The 27290-nt window shown below is 42.5% G+C and overlaps 1 protein-coding gene across 29 annotated transcripts in view; it reads left to right on the top strand.

Moving 5' to 3' along the window:
* The window catches only part of Pard3 (par-3 family cell polarity regulator), a 552281-nt gene that overhangs the window by 330906 nt on the left and 194085 nt on the right, over positions 1-27290 (top strand). For 9 of the 29 annotated variants that reach the window (XM_076572357.1, XM_042277887.2, XM_016001062.3 and 6 more), the window contains 5 exons: positions 6092-6251; positions 12914-13103; positions 20569-20720; positions 21749-21793; positions 26837-27064. In XM_076572357.1, the coding sequence (XP_076428472.1) occupies positions 6092-6251; positions 12914-13103; positions 20569-20720; positions 21749-21793; positions 26837-27064 (775 nt within the window). Of the gene's footprint in view, positions 1-6091; positions 6252-8063; positions 10254-12913; positions 13104-20568; positions 20721-21748; positions 21794-26836; positions 27065-27290 lie in introns of those variants that run through there. The other 20 variants (XM_076572358.1, XM_006982502.4, XM_076572354.1 and 17 more) reach the window with 10 other exon arrangements.

Here is a 27290-nt window from a genome sequence, read left to right on the forward strand (position 1 = left end):
TTAACTTCTGCAACAGAATGTAACCTCAACTAAAAAGTTCAGAAAGGAAACATTGGACAGACATTTGTTTGTATGGGGAGAATACAAGTCAGACCCTGAGAGTCCTGTAGCCTTACAGCACTGCCCCTCATTATTCTATTAGTGGTGTTAGTGATGGATCCAGGATCTCACACTTGCTGGGTGTATGCAGACTGACTTGATCTCAGCCTTCCAGTGATGCCTTGAATGGTAATTAGTTTTCTGTCAAATCATTGTTTGCTATTTTTATTCTAAGTTTGGCAGGGTGCTTATAAACAGTTCTCTGGATGGTGTATGGTGCATGTGTCTATATTATATAGTTCCTTTAAAGAAATGAGTTGCTTTTGATTCACAAAGGCAATAGTCAGTTGCCAGGTGTGTATTGAGCATGTACTGTATGTCAGAAAATGTGTTAGATGCTGGGTGTGCAACAGTGTCTGTTCACAAATGGATCATTGCCTTGATCTTCTTAAATCAAGATCTGGAGGCTAAGAAGACAGCATGGTGGAAAGATGCTGCTATACAAGCATGGAGGGGGGCATAGAGATCAAAGAATCTGTGGGTTCTGGAGCTCACTGGCCATCTGCCTAGATCCATGAGCCCCAGGTTCAATAAGAGATTCTGATTCAAATAAATAAAGGAGAGAGCCATAGAGGACATCAACTGCTCTCTCTGTCTTTCTCTCTCTCTTACACACACACACACATACACACACACACACACACACACACACACACACACACTATGGAATGTTGTGGAAGATTTTTTTAGTAAGGAATGAGAAAGAAGACCATTCTGTTTCTATAGCACTCTGATTCCCCAAGAGGAAGGCAAACCTGCACCAGCTTGAAAATGTTTTGATAAAGGCATTGATTTATTCCATTTTGCCCTTTGAAAGATGTGAGTCTAGAATCTCCACTGTAATATCTCTGTCACATTTACGTCTGCATTTGAATTTATGTGAATGAAGAGGATTTAAGTGCAGGAGCAGCTGCAATCCTAATATTCTGCCTTCCTCTGCTCTCCTTTCCTACATGCCTGGTTCTTACTGTTCTTTAGGACACAGTAAGCTTATAACACAATTATATATATGTTCTTACTGTAAGTGCTGAGCTTTCTGTGTAAGGCAATGGAGGAGCTATTTGTACTGACAGGATTTAACTAAAGAGTTACACAGCCAGAGGAGCTCAGATTGGATTCCCAGTGGGCCTCGCATGTGCTTTTGCTGGTGTGGGATTTATATCACTTCAGAAAAACTTTCTGAGTCCCGGGGAGGGATTGTGTAAATTATGCTACAGTAAGTATGAATGTCCTCGTAGGCCATCTTGCTGACATGCATGAGCCTCAGTCCACAGCCATGTGCTTGAGCTCTCCCCTTGTAGGTATGAGCCTCCAGTCTGGGACCATAGCATGGTGAAACCCAGTCCTCTGGAAGCTCAAGGCTTATGTCCTTAATGTCTTCCTTTGTTGGAATATGCTTCTGTATTTGGCCACATGGTTCCTTTCCTCATATATGGAGGTGCTATGTGATGTGATGTGATGTGTGTGTGTGTGTGTGTGTATGCATGTATATAGTATACTCACCCTTTTGCTTATCTGCTAGTTTTTTTGGGGTAGAGTCTCTCAACTGGAACCAGAGTTCACTGATTTGGCTAGACTGGCTGGCCTGCAGTTCTCCGGGATCTGCCTGGGAACTCTCTCCACCTGGCCCCGCTCCCCAGCACTAGGGTTCACAGACAAGTACTGCTGTGACTTGGTTTTACATAAGTGAGGAGGCTCTAGACTCAGCAACTACTTTATCCACTGAGCCCTTTCCTTATCGCCCCTACCTGAAGCGCGTCCCTAGCACCCATGAGGCCCTGGGAGACACTCGCCTATCTCCATATCCTCTCTATGTAGACTGTCTGCCTACAGTTGACAGGGCCTTATGTTTGATCCCCTCACTAGTTGCCTTTTCAAAGCCATCTTTCACTAACTCTGGTCCTCTGGCATCATGCAAAGCCCTCCTGAGGAATGCCTCTGGGTTCTGTTTTGCTTGACCTTGGAGACCTCTGAGCGTGTGTCCCTACTACTCTCTTGCCCTCTGCTGCGAGTCTGTGGCTCTGGTCCCTGTCCTCCCTGTTACTGTGTATCTGTGAACCTCAGGCTCTTCCAGGTTCATCCTCTCTGCATGTGTTCCCAAGCTGATGCTTACTTCCACGCTTGTCCCTCACCTGCAGAGTCTGTTCGGGTTCCATAAAAAAAGGACATTTTCCATGAAGAAAATATTAGAGAAATAGTCCCCTTGTGCTAGCATACCTAGATATGTGGCATCATCTACTCTAAACAGCATAGTCTAACAGTCCTTCATCACCATTTACATTTCTTTGTTGTCATAGATCAGAGAAGACTGTGTGTAGGGCGACCTGTGTAGGTTCTGTGTAAACATGGTGCTCTTCCAGCTAAGGGCTTGACCATCCCTGGCTTTGGAGGTCTGCAGGTGTCCCTGGAACAGAACTCCCAAGGATACTGAGGGGTGACTATGTAATACTGAATCTCCTAAGTGCCTGTCCTCCTGTCCTGCTAACAGTTTCCTCCTACGACAGAGTTTATACTTGTGAATAAAATTGTAATAATGATTCATGAGGGCCTTTGTTATTGACCTTGCTTGTTAGTTCTTTTGCTTAGTGACCACAAAGAGAAATAAATTCCTGGTCAATGAGTCAAGAAATGGGCTACTGTCCATCCTACGGAATGGGTCCTGTGCTGGAAACAGCTGCTGTTCTTTTCTCAGTAGATCAAAAGTCTGTTCTAGAGAGCAGTGGAAGGGTCGTCCCAGTTCTGCCCTTGGCCCAGGTGGGTGGGAATGTAGATTTCTGCCTTTTGAACAGATGGAACAGCCTGCGAAGTGCAGCTGGGCTCACACACGTTTTTCTACTTTTATTAATTTTTAAAAGTGTATCTGATTTTTATTAATTTTAGTAAGGTACTAATGTGGCGTGTGGATGAGTGGGGGATGTTCTTCACTGGTGTGTGCATCTTCTCCGCATGACCAGCGGGCCAGATGACACCCTCTGCTATTTGTTTTCTTGAAGAAAAAAAAGGGGAAAAAAATTAAAAAATTTTAAACCAAACTGCTTTTCAGTCCCTTCTCTTAAAACTGGAGAAATTAGCTGGACGTGATGGTGCATGCCTTTGGTCCCAGCTCTTAGGCGGCAGAGGCAGGCAGATCTCTTGAATTTAAGGCCAGCCTGGTCTTCAGAGGGTGTAATAGGGTAGCCAGGTCTACGCAAAGAAACCCTGTCTTGAAAATACAAACAACCTCCCCTTAAAACAAAACAAAAAAACAAATGTGGAGAAATTGCCAATGTGGCCCCCAGCACTCAGGTGGTGTATTGACAGGCAGATGGTGGTGAGTTTGAGGCCAGCTTGATCTCTGCATAGTGAGTTCCCACATGCTAGGACTGGGTAGTGAAGCCCTGTCTCAAAAACAAAGCAAAGAGGCGAAACCATGCTAAAGCTGCAGAAATTAAAAGGCATTCCAAATTCTGTTAAATATTTATATAGTAGACTGTTGATGGCATCACTTAAATCTGTCTTTTCATATGTAAATTAGACTTGGTTGAGGTGGAGGATGTTTACATGTGTACTCCTTAGGGACAGGCACATTAAGTGATTTTTCTCTACAAAACCCGCCCATTCTTTTTTAATGGAATTTTATTTCACTTAATATAATCTTAAAATATTCCATTGGAATACTTAATTTTTTTTTTAAATAAGAATGTTTATAAAGGTTTTTTTAAACAGAAAATTACAGAATTGTATAGTGGTATATAGTTGAGCTAAATTTATTTTTGGAAGCAAATGCAAAGATTTTTTTTTTCTCCTGGTAAAGTATCCTATAGCAAGCAGAACTTGTTTCTAGAGACTTACATGGCAAATATCTTTAATGTATATTATCATTTAAAATTAACAAGGTTTTTGGTTTTCTTTCGGTTTTTTTCTTTCTTGTGCTGTTTATGGACTCCAGGGCCTAGGGCATGCTAGGTGAGCACTCTGCTACAGAGTACTCAGCAGGTCTGAAAGTCCAGTTTTCAAAAAGCCCCCTTCACCCTCAAGGTACAGGGTGTGAGTTTTGTCTTTGTTTTTGCTTCCCCGAGGTATCATAGAATTGAGGTATCATGGTCCTTTAGATGGTATTTTTTTTTATATCTTTATATCAGAGACCTGGAATGCTTTACTTGTCAGTAAAGCTCTCTGGTGTAATCTGTAGTTTCAAGAGAAAACTAATAAACCCTGATTTCACAGTTTAAACCTTATTAGTCTAACTTGCCACAGCACAAGCTTGGTATTCCCCTGCAGCTTGATGGTCCCCAGTTGTAATTCTGTTGACCCTTCCATGGGTTCCACTTCTCCAGTGCTTCTCAGACTGGGAGCAGTAAGCCTATGGCTTGGACTTCATTAACTATCTCGTTATATAAAGAGGGTAGTTTCTAGAAAGAAGCAATACTCTGTCCTGTGGAAGGCAGCACACCAGGACAGCTTCCTGGTTGAATGGTGTAGGTTCTCTGGGGGACTGAAATTCCTGCTCATCTCAGGCTCTCCCTGCTGGCCTTGGTGCCCTTAGCACCATCCCAAGGAGCTAGTCCACCTGGGTTCTTATGGTTCCTGTGGTGCCAGACCCTTCACCAAGTACAGTGTTTCAGTCCTTCCTGACATGGACATCTTCTTCTAGCTATTTCTATGGAGAGAATGACTCGTAGGACACAGTTGTGATAAGGATGACTACATACTATTTTACTCCATTAACATAGAGATTGACCTTTTAAAAAAACACAAACTTTTTTTTTTTTTTTTATCTTTTAAAACTTAATCTCTTGTATACTAAACTGGCCTCAAATTCATTCTGTAACTGATGGTGACCTTGAACTTCTGAACAGTCTGCCTCAAGTGCTGGGATTACAGGTGTGGACCACTGTCAGTTTATTCAGTGATGGAGAGTGAGCCCAGGGTCTCCTCAGGCTCAACACGCACTGTGGGAACTGAGCCATACTCCCAGCTCTTGACCTGCTTCTTTTTACTCATGTAGCAGTAGATTGCGTGAATCTGCTTAATGCTCATGTCATTGTGTGTTTCATGAAGATACTCGGTCCTATGCTGGGGAGATGATTCAGTGGATAATGTGCTTGTGTTAATACTGTAATTTGAACCTCTGGAACCTACCTAAAGGCCAGTCAAACATGGTAGCTGCTCATTACATTAAAACTCTTTAGGTAGAGGTGTGGAGTCCCCTGAGCAAGATAGCTAGGTAGAATAATGGCAGTGAACAAGCTCCAGGTAGAGTGAGAGACCCTGCCTCAATAAAATAGAGAGTGATCAAGGAAGATGCCCAAGGTCAACATCAACCCTCCATATGCATGAGCACTAGAACACATGAACCCACACACATTCAAAAGCCATACATATAATGCCCACACTATACATATACATGCAAAAAAAAAAGTTTGAGTCTTACTTTCATACTTTTTTGTGCATGCTTCAAGTGTTCCTCAGTTACTGCCTCAAACTTAGAGATTGCCTTACAGTTATACAAGTCTTGATTTCTACAGTGTTCACATTGTGTGTGTTGCTAAAGATGTCTAAACTTATACATGGAGGTGGCAAACATGTTTCTGTCTCATAGGTACAAAACTAAGCAAGTCCAGCATCTTTTTGGACAAGGCCTGTCTTCCACAGAGCAACAGGTTGCAGGAGTTTTAAACTAAACAATAGCTTGTCTTGACCTCAGTACATGCTTACAGTCAAATTGAAAAAATAAGCAATAAGGTGCAGCTTTAAAAAAAAAAATCTTTTAATATACATATTTTTCCTTCAGTGGTTGAAATGTGACAGGCCTTCATAGGAGGTGTCGGATAAAGTGCCCCTGAAGGTCGGTCATTAGGCCAGGCTGACAGAGCAAATGGTTCTGGTGTAGGTTGGACAGTTCCAGTTCATTTGAGGCCTGGTTGGATGCAAGCCTTAGAAAGTTGTTATAACGGCCCCCTGCTGCTAACCAGCCTCCAAGATTCACGTCGCCCTGTCCCTTTCTCTGTAGCTTCGGTCTCCTGGGAGCCCTGCTGCACCTGAGCTGCCCATCGAGACAGAGTTGGATGACCGAGAGCGCAGGATCTCACATTCCCTCTACAGTGGGATTGAGGGGCTGGAAGAGTCGCCCACCAGGAATGCCGCCCTCAGCAGGATAATGGGTGAGTCAGGTAAAGCTTGCCTCATCTTTCATCATGGTTAGGCTTATCCTGGTTCATGGGGAGGGGATTAAGGCAACATGAATGTAAAGGAGGCCTGTGTTTCCAGGGGAAAAGAGAACAGGTTCATTATGGTCATGCAGGAAACTTGAATGTGAGAAAAGTATCTCCATGCACCGGGTGGTTAAATGAGCTTCAGTTCCCAGCTATATGATGAGGACAGAAAGGAAAAGGATACGAAAGAGATGTTTTCAATAGCCAAAATATGCTTGGCTTGTTGAGAACAGTAGGGGAAGCTATGTTTTAAGAAATGGCAAGGGCCAAGGAGGCGGCTCAGATGGTAAAATCATTGCTGTGTGACCATAAGACTCTGTTTTCCAGCCCCAGAACACAAATGAAGAAGCCACATGTGGTGGTGGTCTATGTTTGTAGTCCCAGTGCTGAGACATAGAGACAGGAGGGGCCCTGGGTCTCATTGGTCAGCCAGGCAGCTTAGTCTAATGGGCAGTCTCCCAGTCCCCAAATCAGAGTGGACACAGCTCCTGAGAAGCAATACCTAAGGCTGGCTCACATAGGCACCTACACACGCACGCATGCACACACCAACTTTAGAAAAGGAATCTAAAAGTTGTCACGCAGTAGCACTGCTGAGACACATAAATACATGTTTACATGAAGTATTCATTATTTAGTGGCATTCTGTAAAATCTTTGTCACATTTCTGCTTTATCAAAGCTTTAGTCTTGCCTGATATGCTAGCTCAGACCTTTAATCTCAGTGGGTGAGTGCCTGGGGTGAAAGGCAGAGGCGGATCTCCAAGGTCACTTTGTTCTAGATGGAGGGCTCTAGCCAGCCAGAGCTGCATAGAGAGACAGGTCCTTATAAACAGCAGCAACAAGAAGAACCTAGCTTCATTCTTCACCTCCTGAGCTCCTCTTCTGTGCCTTTGTTTGATCCACCCCAGGCTGCCTTCTGGGCCTCACCCAGTGGGTGGAGCCTTTACAAGTGCCCTACTTGCTGATGCTCAGCCTTGTCCTAACAGACCCTGCACGGGCTGGGTTTACAGAACTGTTCATGTGGGGCTGAACTTGAGAGAGTTTTCAGATTTCAAGTATAAAAAGTAGTTTTGATGTAAAGCAACTCAGATTAATGATCTGTGTTGCAACTCTCTAAAGTAAAACCCTCAATTCAGTTGCGTTTTGAGTATGTTCAAACAGATCTATTAAGAATACGCGTTTCCATTGTGGGGCATCATTGAAAGAGACTTGGTTAGTTTGTTGGGGTGTTTAATGAAAGCTCGTGTTGGCAGGCCTGGTGTTACAGTAGACGTGGTTGAGTTTAGGACCAGTCTCTCTCATAAAAGAGCTTTCACCGAGCACTGTAGGAAAACGGAAGATATGTAGATCAGCATGACCAGTGCATCTTCATGTCAGTTTTCTTCCTCCTCCTCTAGCTCTGGAGAAATTGCTAAATTCTCAGTTTCCTATCGTGGTCAAAGAGATCTTGGCTGTGCTCTCCCAGTAGTTTTCTAGTTTTACATGCCTGGCAGGAGATAACCAGGGAGGCAGCCCTCGCTCTTGGTTTGAGTCCCGTTTAGGTGTAAGAGGCACTGTTTCTAGCTTCTAGTTTGCTATTTGCCTGTTTGTTAGCGCTCTTCACTGCTGCTGGGTCATCCCCACTTTCTTGGCTTTGCTGTATAGCATCTTTGTTGAATTCATACCTGTTGACAAAATTTCTTCGGAGCCCCTGAGAAAGAATGTGTGCATGTGTCCCTGGATCTGTGTGCATACAAAGTGATACGCTGTAATTTCCCCTTTATTATAGGAACATAGGATTTGCCATACTGATCAGCCCATTGGTACAGCAGCTCCTGTAACCTGCATCCTGCCTCCAATCCCTGGTTCTTCAGAGGAAGGCGAAAACCTAACACTCAAACACACACCAACTCCCACCCCGATTTTTCACCTAGTGACTTATTGAAATGTGTAACACGGGTTAAGGAGTGCGTCATTGTCTCCATATCTCCATATTCTGTCACCCAGTTTTGTTAGTTTTGACTTGTTAGTCCTTTTCAACGGGTAACCAGGTCGGCAGTGTTTCCCCTCCCTGTGATAGGTATGTAATGAACCCACACTTACGATGATGACGCCCCTTGCAGCCTGGTCCCTCCTGCTGTGCTTGGTGTCGCTCTGCACATGTCCTAGGACATACGGGCTGGGGGACGATTGCAACCTCAGGAGGCCAAGTTTTTCCAGTTAGAATACCTTTGGGGGAAGGGACACTAGGGATTGAACCCGGAGCTTCTCAATGACTTCACTTGTCCATGTTCTGAAGACATGTTTTAGATGCTGTACTGGAAACTAGGAGCCCCATGTGGCTTTACCTAGAGAAATATATAAGCTTAATTCAATTTATCTTACTGTTTACAAACTTCAGAGTTAAGCCCCCCCCCATCCTTATTCTAGTATTATTGGCCTTAAAGATTGCATGCTACTGGTGAAGTTAGGTAACACTGAGATTAGAGATCTTGCGAAAGATGTTACTTTGCCATTAGTAGTGAAATAATACTGAATACCAGCGTGCCATGCATCCATCAGCCTGTTGATTTGTACTGGCAGGTGCTACCTGACTAGTTCATGATTATCTGCTGGGTCTTTCACCTTGCTCCTGTGTGACCATGGTTTCATATGATAGAAAGAAAGGTGTTGGAATTCCTGATAATAACACAACGAAGTAGTTAGTTTTATGTGAGCAGGGCAATTCTTCACAAAGGATACTTTATACATGCAACCAAAGGAATTTTTAAGACCTGTGATCACTTTTGAATGGATATACATCCCAGGAAAGAGAGACTTCTAAAATGTACACCCCCAAAGAAACATCTTTTCTAATTGGAAGGACGTCACATGTCCTCAGTCACACTCTCTCACTTACCAGATAAAAGAAATGTGTCCCAAACCCCGTGATGATTTTTGCTTTATTTTGGTTTTGGCTATTTCCTTTTTCTAAAAGTAACTCTCTTGGGGAATCCCAAGACCTCTTGGTAAGTTTTAGGGACCACACTGACTGGAAGGCATGGAGGTGTCTCCAGAGCCTTGTCTTCCCAGTTCCCACTGTGATTAAGATGTTTCTTCCTCATGAATGTCACATGCTCCATTCTGCTCTTTTATTTACTTAGTTACAGGCTAGTGGACAGTGGCTAGACGGAAGTGGTACATGCTGTCTATCAACCACAATTTGAATGGATGGTTTCCTGGGCGGTGGGTTCCTCTTTGGTAACAGCTGATTTATCTCTGGCTCTTTGGATAGATCACTAAGAAGTGTGACCAAAGGCCAGAGTTAACCACAGTCGTGTTTTGGCTGGATTCCCACTGCCATTGATGTTAGCAGAACATGGCTCCTAGTCTTGTACTAGAAGGTACCTCCTAAGGACTGGGGGTGTAGCTACGAGCCCTTGCCCAGCATGTGCGGTGCCCTGCTCCCAGCACCACAAGAACAGTTAAGTAAGTCAGTGAAGAGAGAGGTAGGCAGGTAGATGGGCAATAGCAGATCAGACCAGCGTATCCCTCAGTGAGCCTACCTAGGATTTCTCCTTTGATAAGCCTTAAAAGACCTTTCCAACTATTCAGCAGTGAAATAATAGGTACAGTTTACCAACATGTTCACTTCATAAAATACATCACAAATTCATGTTTGGGAGCATAGAACATAATTTTTTTTAAAGTTTTTGTCTGCATAGTTTTGTTTAAAGCAACTTTTATTTTGAGCTAAAATTTTATTTCATTTTACTATTTATCTCAGTGGTTTCTATATTCATACTTTTATGGCAATTTTAAATAATTATGTTGAGAATATTTTCATTTTGTTAAAAAGTTTGACATAGAAAACTGAGACATTGATGCTGGTTTCATAATGAGTCTTATTGCTGACAGTTTTCATTTCATTTATTCCTGATATTATACATTGTGTTGTGACCCATGTAAATTCATCAATGAATAAATGTCTAGTAAACAATCATCTTGTATGTTATTGTTTCACTCTGTAAGACCCTAAATGTTGATTTTGTACTCTGTAGATAGTTGATGAAATAGTTGAGGTGGGCGTGGAATTTAGCATCTAAAACACGGAAGGCACATTGAATCATGATTCAGAGTCTTCTTGTTTATGATGTGTTGAAGGCCAACAGAGGTCATTAAGGGATCCTGATGTGTCTCAGTGGAACATGTAGCTTTCAACTGTAGATGTCTGGTACATTTGCTGGTTTCTAAAACCAGATCCTGCAGTAGTTCCTCACAGGCAAGCTAAGAGGAAGAGAATATGGATGATCAGATCTTGACATCTTACAGAATATTAGACTGGAGAGTGTTAAGAGAGACTTCTTGCCATTTATGGAGTGTGTGTGTGTGTGTGTGTGTGTGTGTGTGTGTGTGTGTGTGTGTGTGTGAGAGAGAGAGAGAGAGAGAGAGAGAGAGAGAGAGAGAGAGAGATTGAGATTCTGTTAGTGTCTCATACAAAGTACAATGTTTCTACACAAAACAATATATCTCTCTCACACACACACATTCAAAAAAAAGGATTGTGTGATCCAGTTAGTGTTCTATATATCTTGAAGGTTTTCACTAAGAAGATATGTGTCAATGCAAGGGGTTGCATGTTTAATTTTAAAAGGTATGCAATATGATTGCTCTGTGATATTTCCTTGGTTAAATTTTTCCTGCGTGAGGACTTGGTATTTAATAATGTGGCACATGCCTCTCCAGTCAGCGGAAGGAACCCTTGCTTTATGAATTCAATATGGCCACTTTGGAGACAAACAGTGTCTTAAATAATACCTTTCTTTGGTCAGTGGTGGTGGAACTTACTACCCGATCGACAAGTGGCCCTTTGTTGATCAGGTTTCTGCTCTGATATCCTACAGTGTGAGTGGGAAGAACCTGGTGATTTGAAATCAAGACAGAGAAATGATTCCATTTGATTTACTTTTGTGTCATGAGCATTCATAAGAAGCTGCCAGCCCACAGTTGGTCACAATGCCACATTTCCATCAAAGCAGGAAGTTTTCCTAGCTGGTATATGGAACAGAGGCTTTAATGAACATGCATGGTTTCTATAACAGACCACTTAATGTGAAATAATGATGCCTTTGTAATTTCTAGCAAGTGTCTTTGTAAGGACTAAAAGATATACAGCAACTTAAGTAGTTTTCTATTTCTTTACTGCAACAGCCAGAGAAAGATACACTGCTTTAAACTTATCCTTCCAGTTTGTTTATGCTTACCCAGTATACTAATGAATCCTCAGTTTTAAAGCTAGACCTAAGACTAATATTCAAATGATAATCCATGTTTGTTGAACCATTTTGAAAACTCTATTTTCATGGGAAAGAGCATGTTGCACAAAGTGTCATCGAGTGCAGAATTACTACTTGGTACCCTAGTACCATGGACTGAACAGATTTGGACATTAGGCTTAGAGGGAGTGTCTTCTGTCATCCCACAAGGGAGGCAGGGAGATTGTCATGGTTCCTTGATTTCCTGGGAACACACTTTAGTGTACCATGTCCTATGGTGGTTGTCCTGTGAATTCAGGGTCTTACCAGGTGTGCACCTGGAACAAAATTTTGTCAAGTGTATCCATGCTCAGAAACAAATGGCACATATTTTGGAAAGAAGTTGCCAGAACTGCCAGTGATAGGGGATAAGGACAGCATTTATACTCCAGCATTACCTTTAGGGACTCGAGGACTTGGAACGTAATTTTGTCCCAAGAAAGGTCATGATGTGTGAATGCCATGCTGAACTATGAACCTCAACAAATTTTGCTGCAAGAGACTAGACAGAGGACAGAGATAACTTGGAGCCGTTCCTGCTGAATGATCAGATTTGACATCCCGTCCTCCCAGGGAAGGCCTCAGAGCCTCACGGAACACATCTGGATCTATGTTAAGCTGTTTGCTTCTAGGCCACTCTCATTTCAATGCCATTCTCCGGGGCTTGTATGCCAGGCTTTGTCAAGTGTCACCTGAATTCATCATAGTTTAATTTTGTTGCCACTTTCTGGGATAAATGCCACTATTCCTGCCAGTAGAAAAGTCAGAGCTGCCATTCCAAACCTATCCCTGATAACGTTTGTTGACATTCTCAGCAACCTACCTACATCTGCCCATGATCCACCTGGGGGCACACAGTTGGCACAGTCCTCACACTCAACTTACCCTGCCCTGTAGGTACTTTTCCTCTTTCACTGGGGTGCGACTTACTAATGACAGAGATGATGTCACCTAGCACTTGAGTAGATAGATGATCACTGTGAGTTTGTGCGCTTCCCCTTCAGAATTCCTGGTAAAACTTCCCCCAAGGACTCTCATACCTAAGAAACTGTGTATCATGTTCACATTAAGACATTGTTGAGGTCATCCTTGTCTCTGGGAAACTTAAAACCAGAGAGGTCACATGCCATGCTGCATACCATATAACAGCACTGCAGAAGCAGTCATATGGACTCGAGGTTTGTGTGTGACAATGCTTTATGAGAAATAAATATGCTAAATCCTCATTCCCTCAGGTTTGAGAGGGCGTGTCAAGACTTAGGGGTTTCTTTATGTAGCAAAATTTTACAATTAACAGGCTTGGCACCTGCACTGACATCTAGAATTTCTCCTTTTCACTGGCCAGGTAAATGCCAGCTGTCCCCCACGGTGAACATGCCCCATGATGACGCGGTCATGATCGAAGATGACAGGCTGCCTGTGCTTCCTCCTCACCTCTCTGACCAGTCCTCTTCCAGCTCCCATGATGATGTGGGATTCATAATGACGGAGGCCGGCACGTGGGCCAAGGCTGCCATCAGTGACTCAGCCGACTGGTGAGTAAGCAGGCCAGGGCTGGAGCTTCTTGTTGGATCAATAATATTTAAGTAAATTCCTGAACTGATTGCAACAATTAGATTAAAAATTCACAGTTAATGTGCTTGGGAACTAGAAGAGTCCTATTGGAGGGTTTTTTTCTCTGTTTGGGGAATACATGCATGTATGTCACATGGGTTGGGGTGTGCTCCCCTGGGAGTGTGCATATAGAAGCCATAGTTTGGTGTCTTATTCAGGGTTTCTGTTGCTGTGATAAAACACCATGACCAAAATCAACTTGGAGGGGAAAGGGTTTATTTCACATATACTTCCACATAATTCATCATCAAAAGCAGTCCAGACAGAAACTACATGGTAGAAATCTGGAAGCACGAGCTGCTGCAGAGGCCATGAAGGAGTGCTGCTTACTGGCTTGCTCAGTCTGCTGTCTTATAGAGCCCTGGACCACCAGCCCAGGGCTGGCTCCATCCACAATGGCCTGGGTTCTCCCATATAAATCTCTAATTAAGAAAATGCCCTACAGGCCCGTCTACAGCCAGATCTTATGGAGGCATTTCTCAGTTAAGTCTCTCTCCTCTCAGATGACTCTGGCTTGTGTCAGGTTCGCATAAACCTAGTCAACACAGCTGGCATCAGGTGTCCTCCTCAGTGCTGTCCACCTGACCTTTTTTTGATAGTCACTCACTGATCCTAGAGTATGTCATTTGGCTAGGCTAGATGTTCAGTACCTAGACTGTGTGCTGGACATCTGAAAGTGAGACCTCATGCCTGTGCAGCAAGGACTCTGTCCCCAGAGCCAAGTCCCCAACCCCAGCTTTCCTCTCTAGAGTATAGCACAGCTGTTTACTAGGCTTTGAGCTACTTCTGTCAGAGACACAGACTGGGAATACTCTCCTAGTAATTGTTTTCTCTTTTCTTTTCTTTTCTTTTCTTTTCTTTTCTTTTCTTTTCTTTTCTTTTCTTTTCTTTTCTTTTCTTTTTTCTTTTCTTTTCTTTTCTTTTTTTTCTTTTTTTCTTTCTTTCTTTCTTTTTCTTTCTTTCTTTCTTTCTTTCTTTCTTTCTTTCTTTCTTTCTTTCTTTCTTTCTTTCTTTCTTTCTTTCTTTCTTTCTTTCTTTCTGTCTGTCTGTCTCTGTCTGTCTTTTGCCTTTGTGACAGTAAAAGAAAGCATTTAATGCTACTTAGCTTGTATGGCACTCACACGCCACCCTGTTCTTTAGTCTATACGCTTGTGGTAGAAAGTAAGTTATCAAACAAAGCTTGTTTCACAGGACGTCTCCTACCTACTCCCCACCTGTTCACATTAGGCATTAGGTTGGAGGTGCTGAGGGCTGGCCATTTTTGTGTTTACATTTTCATGACGATCTTAAAGTAAAAACATCTCTGGTCTCCTCTTCCTCCTTCTTCCCCACCCTCCTCTTCACCCCCCTCCTTCCTCCTTACCCTCTTCTTCCTCCTTATGTGAGCTCAGGAAAACATGGTTAATATGTTTGCTAACTCTGCCGATGTTCTTTTGAAAGAACTTGACCTGTTCCTGGGCCCTTGAAAAGTTCATCACTAGCTTTTGTTTCTTTCCTTTGAATTCTCTTTTGGTAATTCAGGACATAATAATAGAGCTGAGCCAGAGACCATATGATAATAGCTGAGCCCATAGCTGAGCCCTGAGTGAGTCTTCTGTTGTGGGTAGGGGAGCAATACGCCAGTGCTCTTACAGTGACTGCAGCTTGTATCTCGCTGAAAGTGAGGGCGGAAAGGAAGTTTACAACTATCTCTATGGCGTTCTTCAAGGAAGCAAAAGCCTTTGAGTCTCCACCATGACAAGCCATTGTGAAGGGGGTCACAGCAGGAACAGACAGATCTGCATTGGTACCAAGACATAGTTAGTTGGCTTGCAGGGAGAGCTTGGGGCTTTAATTTTCCTGAGGTGGATTTGAAAAACAAACAATGGTGGTGAGAACGTCTAGGATTTTTCCTTGGGAAACAGGGCAAAGGAAAGAAGAAGGGAGGGTTAGCTGAGCATGCATGCCAGCTGGTCAGCCGCAGAGCTGAGAATGTTAGCTTTGCCAGTCTGACAATCTCTCCCTCAACTCAGACGAAAATGTTAGAAAAACAGAAGGTCAGTGAGGCAAGATTAATAACTGGAATTTCAGTAATGGGGGGAAGGGTCGATATGGCTTCTTCAGGGTGTCATCTGCCAGCCTTGCACTCTGTCTTGATAATATTCTAGTGTACTGTTTATTGTGTCTGAAATAAGTTTAATGAGTAGATTAATCAGGAAAAATTAATTATGTCACATTTTAAGAATATTTAGTTATTTTAAGTCTTATTAATTTGCAAGCTCATTTGACATTTTAAAATGTGTGCATTTATAGTTGACTGCATAGTTATGGAAGGCTAAATGTGTCAAATGGCTATACTTCTAATTTGTTAACTAATAGAATATACTGTTCTCAATCTAGTAATTGATGTAGCGGCCATTAACTATTTTTTTTTAAGAGAAGAGAATATAGCAGCAAATTCTAATTTTGATAATAGTAATATTTGGGAGGATATGAAGTGAGTTTGAAAGTATGCTTAATAGAGATTTTAAGCAATGCTGGCAGGAAAAATTTATATTGCTTTAAAAATTCTTTGCTAGAATTTTCTGTTAAAACTGTATTTCAGCAGGGTGTGGTGGTGTACATCTGTAAGCCCAATACACAGGAGACTGAGGAAGGAAGATTAAAAGTTTAAAGCCATCATCAGTAAAAGCAGGGCTCCCCAAAATAAACCAACTAATGGGGCTGATGAGATGGCTTGGTGGAGGAGGTGCTTGCCCCACAAGCAGGACAGCCTGAGTTCGGATCCCCAGCACCCTCATAATTTCTGGGCACACCTAGCAGACCCAGCACCCTGGAGATGGAAGCTGGGGGTTCTTAGGGACAAGTTAGCTAGCTTCAACTAACAATACTTTGAACTCTGGGTTCAGCCAGAGACCATGCTTCAGTAACATAGAGAACATTGAAGAGGATACCCACATGTTGACTCTGGCCTGCACACACAAGTACATAGGCATCCTCACACAGGTGACTAGATGTAAGCCCATCACACACACATACATGTGTAAGTAAGTAAATAACTATATTTCAAATCACTGTGTCTACAAATGTAATGCCTTATTGAAGGGTTTTTTTTTTAACATTTTGGTGATTTATTTATTTATTTATTTTTTAATTTAATTTAATTTTACAATACAATTCAGTTCTACATATCAGCCACGGATTCCCTTGTTCTCCCCGCTCCCGCCCCTCTCCCCTTCCTCCCAGCCCACCCCCCCATTCCCACCTCCTCCAGGGCAAAGGCTCCCCCCAGGACTGAGATCAACCTGGTAGACTCAGTTTAGGCAGGTCCAGTCCCCTCCTCCCAGGCCGAGCCAAGCGACCCTGCATAAGCCCCAGGTTTCAAACAGTCAACTCATACAATGAGCACAGGACCCAGTCCCACTGCCTGGATGCCTCCCAAACAGATCAAGCCAATCAACTGTCTCACCCATTCAGAGGGCCTGATCCAGTTGGGGGCCCCTCAGCCTTTGGTTCATAGTTCATGTGTTTCCATTTGTTTGGTGATTTGTCCCTGTGCTTTATCCAACCTTGGTCTCAACAATTCTCACTCATATTGCAGTTTTTAAAGAGTTCCACATGTTACTCCATAAATTTTTTTTTCTGCTAAGCAACTAAGAAGTCTGCTTTGCCTAGAGAGAAGAATGACTGTTACTAGAAATATATTATTCAGTGTTTGCTGCTACAGAGTTGAGTCACGGTTATCTTATGGATGTTTGTGGTTTGGTTTGGTTTTGAGACAGGATCTTACTGTAGACCTGGTTGGCCTAGAAATTGTTGTGTAGACCAGGCTGACCTTAAACTCACAGAGGTCCAGCTGCCTTTCCCTCTGGAGTGCTGGTATTAAAAGAATAACCACTATACCTGGCTAATTCTGGGGAATTTCTTGCTCTGGATACTATTGGATATCTTTGTCAAAGGATGATCCTAGTTTTTAAATTGACACATCGGATTCCTGGATAAGTACGATAATACTTCTTGGAAATTCAGACTGTCAAAAGTTTTCAAGACCCATGATCCTATGTCTCCAATGAAAAGACTGAGAGAGTCTACAGGGCTAACAAAATGCCATGCACTGAGATTTAGGCTAGCATTATAAAAATAGGAACTGGGGGCTGGAGAGATGGCGCAGCAGTTAACATCTGCTGCTCTTCCCAAGGACCTCAGTTCAGTTCCCAGCACCCACATCAGATAAACAACAACTGCTTACAGCTACCTGTGACTCCCGCTTCTGCAGGGGTGGAGTCCAACATCTTCTTCTGGAGGCTGAGGGCACCCCTACTCATACATGGGTGTGTTACTTCCAAACATGTACACATAATTCAAAAATAAAAAATCTAATATAATAGTAACATAAAAAAAGAAACCCTTGCCTTGCACTTGGCTGGTCTCTGGGATTTAGTTTTCCTGGCTCTTGGCTCAGGGGATGCTGCTGAGATGTGGGGGAAGAGAACTTAAGGACAAGCTGCTGTAGGTCTGCCATAGGTCTCTTCCTCTCTGACCCTGCCCGCCTGCCTTGGGTCACATGTGCACCCTGCTCTGTATTTGGTGGCCACGATCAGGGAGGGTGTCCATTTCTTTATGCGTTTATTAAAGACACCAGCAGTGGTATTACTAGCATGATCTGAGATAGCTTGTTGTCCCTGGGTGACGATCACAGTTTATGCATTGCAGGATGCAAAGAGCTTTTACCCTATGTTTCTGAGGTCTCTCATTGACTTAGGAGATGAGTAAGCCAGCTACTCTGGGGAGCACATGAAGGCTAATGGCCTCAGAGCACTCCATGCCACCCTTCCAGCAGAAGGGTTCTCCCAGAAACCTTCCTTCACCTTGGGCTCAGCACTTCTTCAAGAGCCACCTGCTGTCCTGTCATTTGGTGAACTGCAGTTAAAATTTTGCTCTGTACTCAGGCCAGATCGCATCCCTTTCCCTGTGGGTTACTTCACACAATACAGTGAGGGGAAACATGTGCAAGTCTGTAGTCAATTCAGCTGCCTCAATAGAAGCAGCCCCTCACAGCCCCAACGTGACGCATTAGTTAGCTGAGGGGAAGGGGGTGCTAGTTAGTTTTTCTTGCTGTAAAAAAACACCAGGACCAAAAGGGACTTGTGGGAAAATGTTTATTTTGGCCTACAGTTCCAGAGGGCAAGTCCATTATTGCAGAAGAGGCATGACAGCAGGTCGCCTTAGCAGGAAGCTGAGAGATCACATGTTCAACCATATGCAAAAGGAGAGAGAGAGTTGAAAGTGAGACGTTAGAAACTCCCCCCCCCTCCTGCCTGCCCACCCCATGACACACTCCCTCTTGCATGGCTCCACCTCCTAACCCCGCCCCATGACATATTCCCCCCCAGAAAGGCTTCACCTCCTAACCACCACCACCCATGACACATTCCTACCAGCAAGGCTCTACCTCCTAAACCCCTCCCCCCTACCAGGACACACTCCCTCCAGCAAGGCTCCACCTCCTAACCCCAACTTCCCCTCCCCCTCCCCTTTCCCCCAGTGACATACTTTCTCCAGCAAGACTCTACCTCCACATCCCTCAAATATGCCACCAACTGGCGACACATCTTTCAAATACCGGAGCCTCTGGGGGGGACATTTCACATCCAAACCACTGTCAGCAGTCTTTTACCTGGCTGGGGAGGTAGGTTGGCTGTATCTTCCAAAGGAAAACTGTTGTGTGTGTGTCTCTCCGGTGTGTCATGGAGAGAAGCTGGAGCTGTGTAGGAGCATGTAGTAGTACCTCCTAAAGCACCCAGATTTGATAAGGAAGAGCAGTTCCATGTGGCCTTCCCGCGCTTCCCGGGGAAAGCACTGTGGAAAACCTCATCACCTGCTGGTTGTCTCTTGCCTCCTCCTTCCCTTGAGCCACCCTGTGGGTGCCACCCAAATCAAAGGTCATCTGAATGTAGCCGTGCTTCTCCTGCCTTCCTCAGGACTTTAGTCCTCTCTCAGCTGTGTATCTCCAGCATCTGTTTGGTACGTTAGAGGGAAGTTTCTGAAGAACTTGCCGAGAACAGGGATCTCTCCTTCCGTATTATCGTGAGCTGGGTCTGCCCCAGCCCAGAAGCCTCACCGGAAGAAGTTCTGTTGGAAACTTACTGAGCTGGGGTCTTTTCAGGTGATTGGCTATTTCAGAGGGTCTACATACTCATTTTTTTTAAATACTAGAGAAAGCACACATGCACACACACATGATCAGAACATATCCTTTTTTTTTGAAAAAATTTTTTTCATGAAATATTTTCTGACCAGTTTCCTCTCCCACAACTTCTTCCAGTTCCTTCCCATTTCTCTATCCACCCAGCTCCCTGCCCTTTTTTTCTCTCTTTAAAAAACAAATAGGCAAACAAACAAGACAAAAAAAGAAAAGAATACTACAAGAAACACACACAGACATACCATTAAAAACACAAAATCAGAGATAGTAATATATGAGCAAAAGACTCATGATAAGACAAAAAATGCCCAAACAAAGCAATGTGAGACGAAAAGTCTACAAAAACACCATTGAGTTTGTTTTGTGTTGGCCGTCTACTGCTGGGCATGGGTCCTGCCCTTTAATGTGGTTAATTTACCCAATGAGATTCCATTGGAGAAAACTAGATTTTCCTTTGCAAGTGGGTGTCAATTACAGATAGGCATAGGAGCCTGTATCCACGTCCCCCTCCCAGTACTGGGACCCCCTCCAGCTTGAACCTTTGCAGGCCCTGTACACGCTGCCACAGTCTCTGTGCGTGCATCTGTGCATCAGCCCTGCTGTGTCTGGAAGATGCTATTTAGTTAGAGTCTTCCATCTCTTCTGGTTCTTACCATCTTTCCTCCTCCTCTTCTGTATTCCTCCCTGAGCCTTGAGGGGAGAGGTATGATGAAGACATCTCATTTCAGATCGAGTGTTCCAGAATCTCTCGGTGTCTGCACATTGTCCAGTTGTGGGCCTTTGTGTTAGTTTCCATCAGAGCTCATCTTTTTTGAAATGGCTAAATTGCAATTTATACAGTTACATGTTACAGTATAAGGCAAGTCTTGTCAAATATTCAGCATTTCCAATGTCTGACAAATAGCAGACTCATTTTAAACAATAACAGAAATAATGATATATTACCAAACACTGAAGAAACAGTCAAAAGGAAATAGAGAAGAAAATTTACACCCACAGAGTTACTTTAACATTAAATCAATTTTTTTTCTCTTACTTTCCAGTTAGTCCCCTTTCTAAAGAGAAGTATATTGTGTTATTTAGTTTAAATCTTTAAATAATATGCATCTATCCATGCACTAAAAGATATACGTTCTTTCCTAAAATTGAATGTCTCTCCTTATTAGTAAATATTTTCGTGTTTTTCTTTCTCTTTACCCCAGCTCTTTGAGTCCAGATGTTGATCCGGTTCTTGCTTTTCAACGAGAAGGATTTGGACGCCAGAGTATGTCAGAAAAACGCACAAAGCAATTTTCAGATGCCAGTCAATTGGATTTCGTTAAAACACGAAAATCAAAAAGCATGGATTTAGGTAGTGAGTACAATCTCCATGAATCTTTATCTAAATAAAGGCGTGGATGCTGCCGGATGAAACTGAAAGTCCCAAACACATATCTCCTTATTTTTAGCAATTGAAAAAAATCAATTAAAAATGTGCCAATTTGTCAAAAATTCATTTTCTTTGTGTTTGAGATACCCATACTCTTCATGGTAGCATGTTGACATGATAAGCAGTATGTTGACAAGTGCTTCTAGATGAGAAAGGAGGCAAACCCATGCTGTGTCCTGTTGCTTCATTTCAAACTGAGGTATTTTAATACTTTGTCCGTTTGAGAAGCAGTTTCCTTGGAGAGTTCATTTGGTGAGATTTTTAACTAGACAACGTTTTGGAGAGAAACCATTATCTCAATCCATGTCTGGGGCTTGGTTGCCAATGCCCTCCTTGATTGCCCTTCTTGAAGTGCTAACTGTTAGAACTTCTTCTGTTTTAACAATTACGGCCTTGAATCAAATTAATATCTTGAGAGAATATATTCTGGAACAAGTTTGGGAGCAAATGAGAGGAGGAAAATAGCCATAGTTGTTCAGCCAGACACCAATCAGGTAGTGTCTCTCTTTAAATCAAAATCTACCCCTGGAAGTAATTCAATTAATACAGGTGTAAACTAAATTATGTTTAAAACCTTTGTTAATCAACCATAACGTATGCTGTTTTCTGGTGGCTGTTTGAACTTCAAGACTAAAAGCATTAATTCGTCAGATATATCCATATATATAAAATTAGACAGTGCACTGCCTTGGCTAATGATGATACACTAACATACAAATAACACATGATTGTGAGAGGAAGTGACTGGCATACTGCATGAAGATCCTGCTTTTTTTCTCCTTTTAGTTTTTGATTATGAATGTTTGCTTGTTGTTTCTTTCTTTTTTTTATTTTATTTTGCATGGAGTGTTGCCTAAGAATTGTGCTCTAACGGCTGAGGTTGGGGGAGGGGTAAAGCATGTCAGGCTTTGGGGACTAACTGGGCTAACCAGTCTACATTTACCTTTTAACAGTAGCTGACGAGACTAAACTCAATACAGTGGATGACCAGAGAGCAGGTAAGAATGGACAGTTAGACTGTTGCCATAGAAACCGTGGTTCAAGGAGCTGAGCGTGATTATAGAGCTGCCAGTCATGTTGCCTGTCAGCACTGGTGTTCCGGTCTCACTTAGATGCTTTCGTTATGGGAAATCGAATTGCAGGAGAAAATACATTTTTTTTTCTGTTATGAGAAATTCATCAGCAATATTTGCAACAGATGGATTGTAGTAGCCTACCTTTACCATGTTAAAAACGTTAGATTTTTTTTTTTTTATTTTACTTGCATGGGAGTGTTTTTGTGGTGATATTTTTTCTTTGTAAATCAAAATCCTAAGAAAACATCTCTTATTTGGACTCTTAAGTTCTTTAGTCCTTATGTAATGTCTTAGTTATTGTCAGTTCTCCCAGTAGTGATTTTTATTTGAAAAATAACATTGCCTATATCGGTAGCTCTCAACTGGTGGGTCTCAACCCCCTTAGGGGTTGAATGACCTTTTCACAGAGTTTGCATATCAGATATCCTACACATCAAATATTTGCATTACGATTCATAACAGTAGCAAAATTACAGTTATGAACTAGCCACGAAATAATTTTATGGTTGGGGGTCACTGCACCATGAGGGACTGTATTAAAGTGTCGCAGCATTAGGAAGGTTGAGGACCACTGGCCTACACGTTTCACTAAATGACAGCATTTGGCCTTGCCGCTGATGGTTGTGTACTTCGTCTGCTATCTCCTGTATCTTTTTCAGAGGCGGGAATTAGCTCATTGTTAACCTTGACATTAGTTTGAACTATATGATGCATATGGCTTCATTAGCTTTTGGAATCTGTTCTAAATTTACTGCCTAATCATTTCCTAGAAATAATGGGCTACATGGACTAGGTTTAGCAGTATAGTATATCTTACTTTTCATATTACTACATGAAAATAATCAGCAGAGTCTGTCAGTGTAATTAAGCAGGGTGCTATGTGCAGTTGAGCATGCATGATTTATTAGTGTATTTTGGAATCTTGTTTTAATTATTCTAGATCCAGGATAATGTAATTATATCACTTAGCACGTATTAGCTTTAATTTGCCTTTTTAACCTGCTGTAGTAATTAGTTTCAGCCTGTGTGTTCTACATACATGCATAAAGATTATTGTGGATGTACTTGGCGTTCCCATATTCTATGAAGTAAATGATAGATTATAAAATTGCATTCAATAAATTATAAGATTGGCTGTGTTTGGGGCAATTAACTGTAGCCTCGGATCTTACTAAGTAGCTATTTTTCTGGTAAAACATAAAATTCATTGAAATTCTGAGGCGGAACTACAGAACAAGTCTTGGTAGTCTGCATGTGTACAATAGCAGTTAGTGTTTAGACCTAGTAGTCTTCAGGCTTGTAAGAAGTAGGCCCCACGCCAGGCAGTTATGCACACCTTCACAATGTGACATTGAATGCTGTCCCGTCATTGAAACAACCAAAAGCCACTATGAAGAAAACAAAATTTACTGTGAGCAAAAAATAACTTACAGACTTTAACTGAAAATGTTATATAGCTTTCATGATGATGATTCAGATTCATCATCTATTCAAACCAAGTGTTTTTGTGGTTCACGTGTTAGGTCTTAGGGGAGAAGAGCACTTCCTGGTTTGGAGTGTACACATCTGTCCTATGCATGCAATTAAATTGGAATTAAGATGATCTTTATATAGACACCACGATGCTTTTTGGTTTGAGGAGTTTTAGTCTCCATTGATAAATTCTGTAGACTGTGTTCTCCTTGCCCCGTGTTAGCCAGTGAACAGGGTTTTTGGTTGAGTTGCTTCCTTTTTATTTCAGAGTTGCCTGGATTCTTTGCCATGGTCGCCCAGAGCTTTGGACAAGGCATGCTGACATTTTGGTGTAGCTAGGTAGCTGTCTCGTTGTAAGCCACTTGTGGTGAAAACAGAATCCTTTCCCCCTTTTGCCCCTTGCAGAAGATGCCTTCATTGTCACTTTTTTTTCCCCAAGAGAGATATTTATTAGCAGGCAGGAATCAGAAGCCTTTTGTGGTGCACACCTTTAATCTCAGCACTCAGGAGGCAGAGGCAGGTGGATCTCCTTGGTTCTAGCTACTGAGTTCTGAGTTCTAGGCCAGCCGGGACTGCACAATGAGACTCTGTCAAAAAAGAAATTAATAATAATAATAATAATAATAATAATAATAATAATAATAATAATAGACCAGAACAACAGGTCTAGGGCTAGGATGTAGCACAGTGGCAGAGTGCTCATCTCATATGTGGAAAGCATCAAACTAACAAAGCTGCTCTAGGAAAGATATTCTATGTATAGTTTCCTTGACTTATGGATTTGGGGATCTTGTACTTTTTTTTTCAGTGAATATACTTTGTTTAAAAAGAATAATGAGAGCATGACATCTTTAAGATTTTTAGATGTAAAAATGCATGTATACTAATGATCTAAAGATTTAAAAGTGAGATCTTTAAAGTATTGTTTCAAAATGAGAAGATGCTGCTGTTTTCCATATAATAGTGAATGGTCTTTTGCCCATGATTTATATCGAAGACCTCGTCTCAGTTTTCATCATTGGAAATGCTGAGCTTATGAACTGTTCTAGTGGGACTTAAGAACCAAGCCTTGTGCTCGCTAGCAAGCATTCTGACCTAGAGCTACATTCCCAGCCCAGAATTCTCAGTGTCTCACTTAGAGCCTTTGTTAGAGTTTCTTACTTTGATGTATGATATCTGTGTTACAGGGCCAGTGAGCTCTTTGGGTTTAGAACCAGATAATAAGCGATCTGGGCTAAGAGGCCATGGGGTCTCTGGCAACTGTTTGATTTCACATTGGTGGAATGAAAGTAGCCATGGACCATATGTACATAAATGGGAGAGGCAGTATTCCAGCAACAGGGTCCAGGTACCTTTGCTGATCACACTATACATTAATTCTGTGCAAAGCTTTTTATTGTGCAAATTTCAACCATGCGTGAACACACTATTCCCAATTATCAGCATTATGATAAAGTGTTACTCACAGAGTTATAATTTAGAGAAGGAAGGTTCTAAATTATTTATGCTGTTAATTTTGTGTGTTGAGAGATACAGGGCCTGGTACACTTGTAGAGTTTTCTTGCTGATGTAATTGTTCTGCACCTTTATTTGTCTTTTTTTCCAGAATTCCTTGATGCTGAAGGACCCTCAGACCATTTCTTAAATTCCCTGTCAGTTTTTGTTACTTGGAGTACATTAAAGTCTCAGCTAGTTTCTCTTGAAGGAAAGGTTATTATACAGTTGCATGTGTAGAATGTGGCATTTGGAAGACAGTCCCCACAGGAAGTGTGAAATCACAACTGGGGGTATACACACACACACACACACACATACATACACACACACAAGCACACACACACACACACACACACACACACACACACACACATACCTTCAGAGATACTCATATCCTTGGGGATCATTTGCCTAATACATGTTTCACATGACCCAAATACAGATAGAGAAGTTTGAAATCTCACAGGTATAATTCATTCAGAAATGAAGTTCTTGCTGGTGTTGTTTCTAGAGAATGTGAAGGTAGCTAATCCCACCAAGGAATACGTGGCTCCCGTTGTATTTGACTCCTTAGCATCATCCCTTTTGTTTTGGAACACTCTTCATTTTTCCTTCCTGTGACATGGCCTTTATGAATAACGTAAGAAGTGTCAGTCACAGGCTGTGAGGAGCTAGAGTGACGTGGTGCTCCTTGAAAGAAATATTCAGTATGTGCTTCGCTTACAAAGTAAGTGATCGAATGCACACAAGCTTGCGCTGAGAAAGCAAATCTATCTTCATTTGCTCCTGAGACCGGTAACTTGCAGAATATTTTTTTCTGCTGTTAAATTCGTGCCTGCTTCTCTATCTGCCTGTATTTTCAGCACCCCTGCCCTTCTGAGCACTGCCCCCCCATGGTGAAAATTAGGTAAAATATGCAATATAAATGAAGCATTAGAGGATAATTCTTATTTTGACACTTCCAGTTAGTTTTCCTTGGGTCTTACCACTCAGAGCTGTGGTGAGCCCACCTCTCAACCATTTGTCTTCCAGGTAGTAACATGCAGAAGCTACTTCCTAATTATTGATCAACATATGGCGGGTGACCCCATGTGGCGATAAGCTGCTTAGTTTCTCCACCCTCCCCTTTTTATTTTCATCTGTCTTTTTAGGAAGATAAGTGAGGAGCCAGCCCTGTCACCTGGCCCACCCAGGTGGAGGTGTCAGCCCTTAGAGACTGCTGACATCCACCCCAGTGTGCCAGGTCAGACAGTGATGGATGGGGCTGTCTCCCTGGCTTAAAGAAAATAGTTTGGATTGCCTGCTAAGTTCAGGTGCAGTCAGTATCTCAAGCCTTTTTGCCTTGGATCTTCAAGAAATAAAAGCAAAACTTTTAACTCCCTGGTGTGCTGACACTTCTGTGTCTCTGGAGGAGAAGCCCGTAAGGGATGTGTCTATTCAGATCTGTACTGCCCTTGTGTAGAACCTTCTGGTTCTGGTGTTCCCCAGAATCGCCTTTCTCCATGGTGCCAGCTGAGGGTGTTGGTGGCCCACAGTCCCTGAGACTAACTTTTGTTTATGTTCACATGGCAAAGAGTGGATGGAGCCCGTGACAGTGATGTCCACCTTCTGCTGTTAATAACATTGTGCTACAGAAAGATGCTGCAGTTAGATTGCAGAGATTACTCTCCTGCGGCCTCCCTACTGCCTCTTCATCTTAAATGTAATCACTGATGATTCTGGTTGTGTTAGCTTATATATGGATCATATTGGACAATGGTTTGATAGTGATTTCACTAATAATTTAGAACTTTCCCAATGGAAATAGATAGAAAACCCTAATATGTTTTTGAAATTAAATATTATTGTTTATATTGTATATATTTCCCATCTATATTCCAGCACCTATCACAGAGCCAATAATTTTATCCCTGCAGGTGTCCATAGTGCATAGAATCTTGGATCTGAAATTGTCTCTGCCCTCCCATTAACCTTGTATTGTTCTGACCTTCCAAGGCTCCCCCAGTAGAGATGTGGGACCTTCCTTGGGTCTGAAGAAATCCAGCTCCTTGGAAAGTCTGCAGACTGCTGTCGCCGAGGTGACACTGAACGGGAACATTCCTTTCCACCGTCCCCGGCCGCGAATCATTCGAGGAAGGGGCTGCAACGAGAGCTTCCGGGCTGCCATTGACAAGTCTTACGATAAGCCCATGGTAGATGACGATGATGAAGGCATGGAGACCTGTGAGTGTCCCGGCTGCACCAACAGCAGTTGCAAATGGCTTGTTCGATCAGAGGTTCTCAGAATGGGCTACTGGGACCCCGTGGGGTTCCCGGGTTCTTTGGGTGCATCTCTGAGGTCTAAAGTGTTTTCAGAATAACAGTTGTCCTTGCGGTCCTTTTCTCTTTAAAGTCCATACTTGGGCTTTCGCCCTGTGTGGTATTGGAGTCAATGCACAAGCAGTTAGAG

This window comes from Peromyscus maniculatus, chromosome 5 (assembly GCF_049852395.1).
Source record: "Peromyscus maniculatus bairdii isolate BWxNUB_F1_BW_parent chromosome 5, HU_Pman_BW_mat_3.1, whole genome shotgun sequence".
Lineage (NCBI taxonomy): Eukaryota > Metazoa > Chordata > Mammalia > Rodentia > Cricetidae > Peromyscus > Peromyscus maniculatus.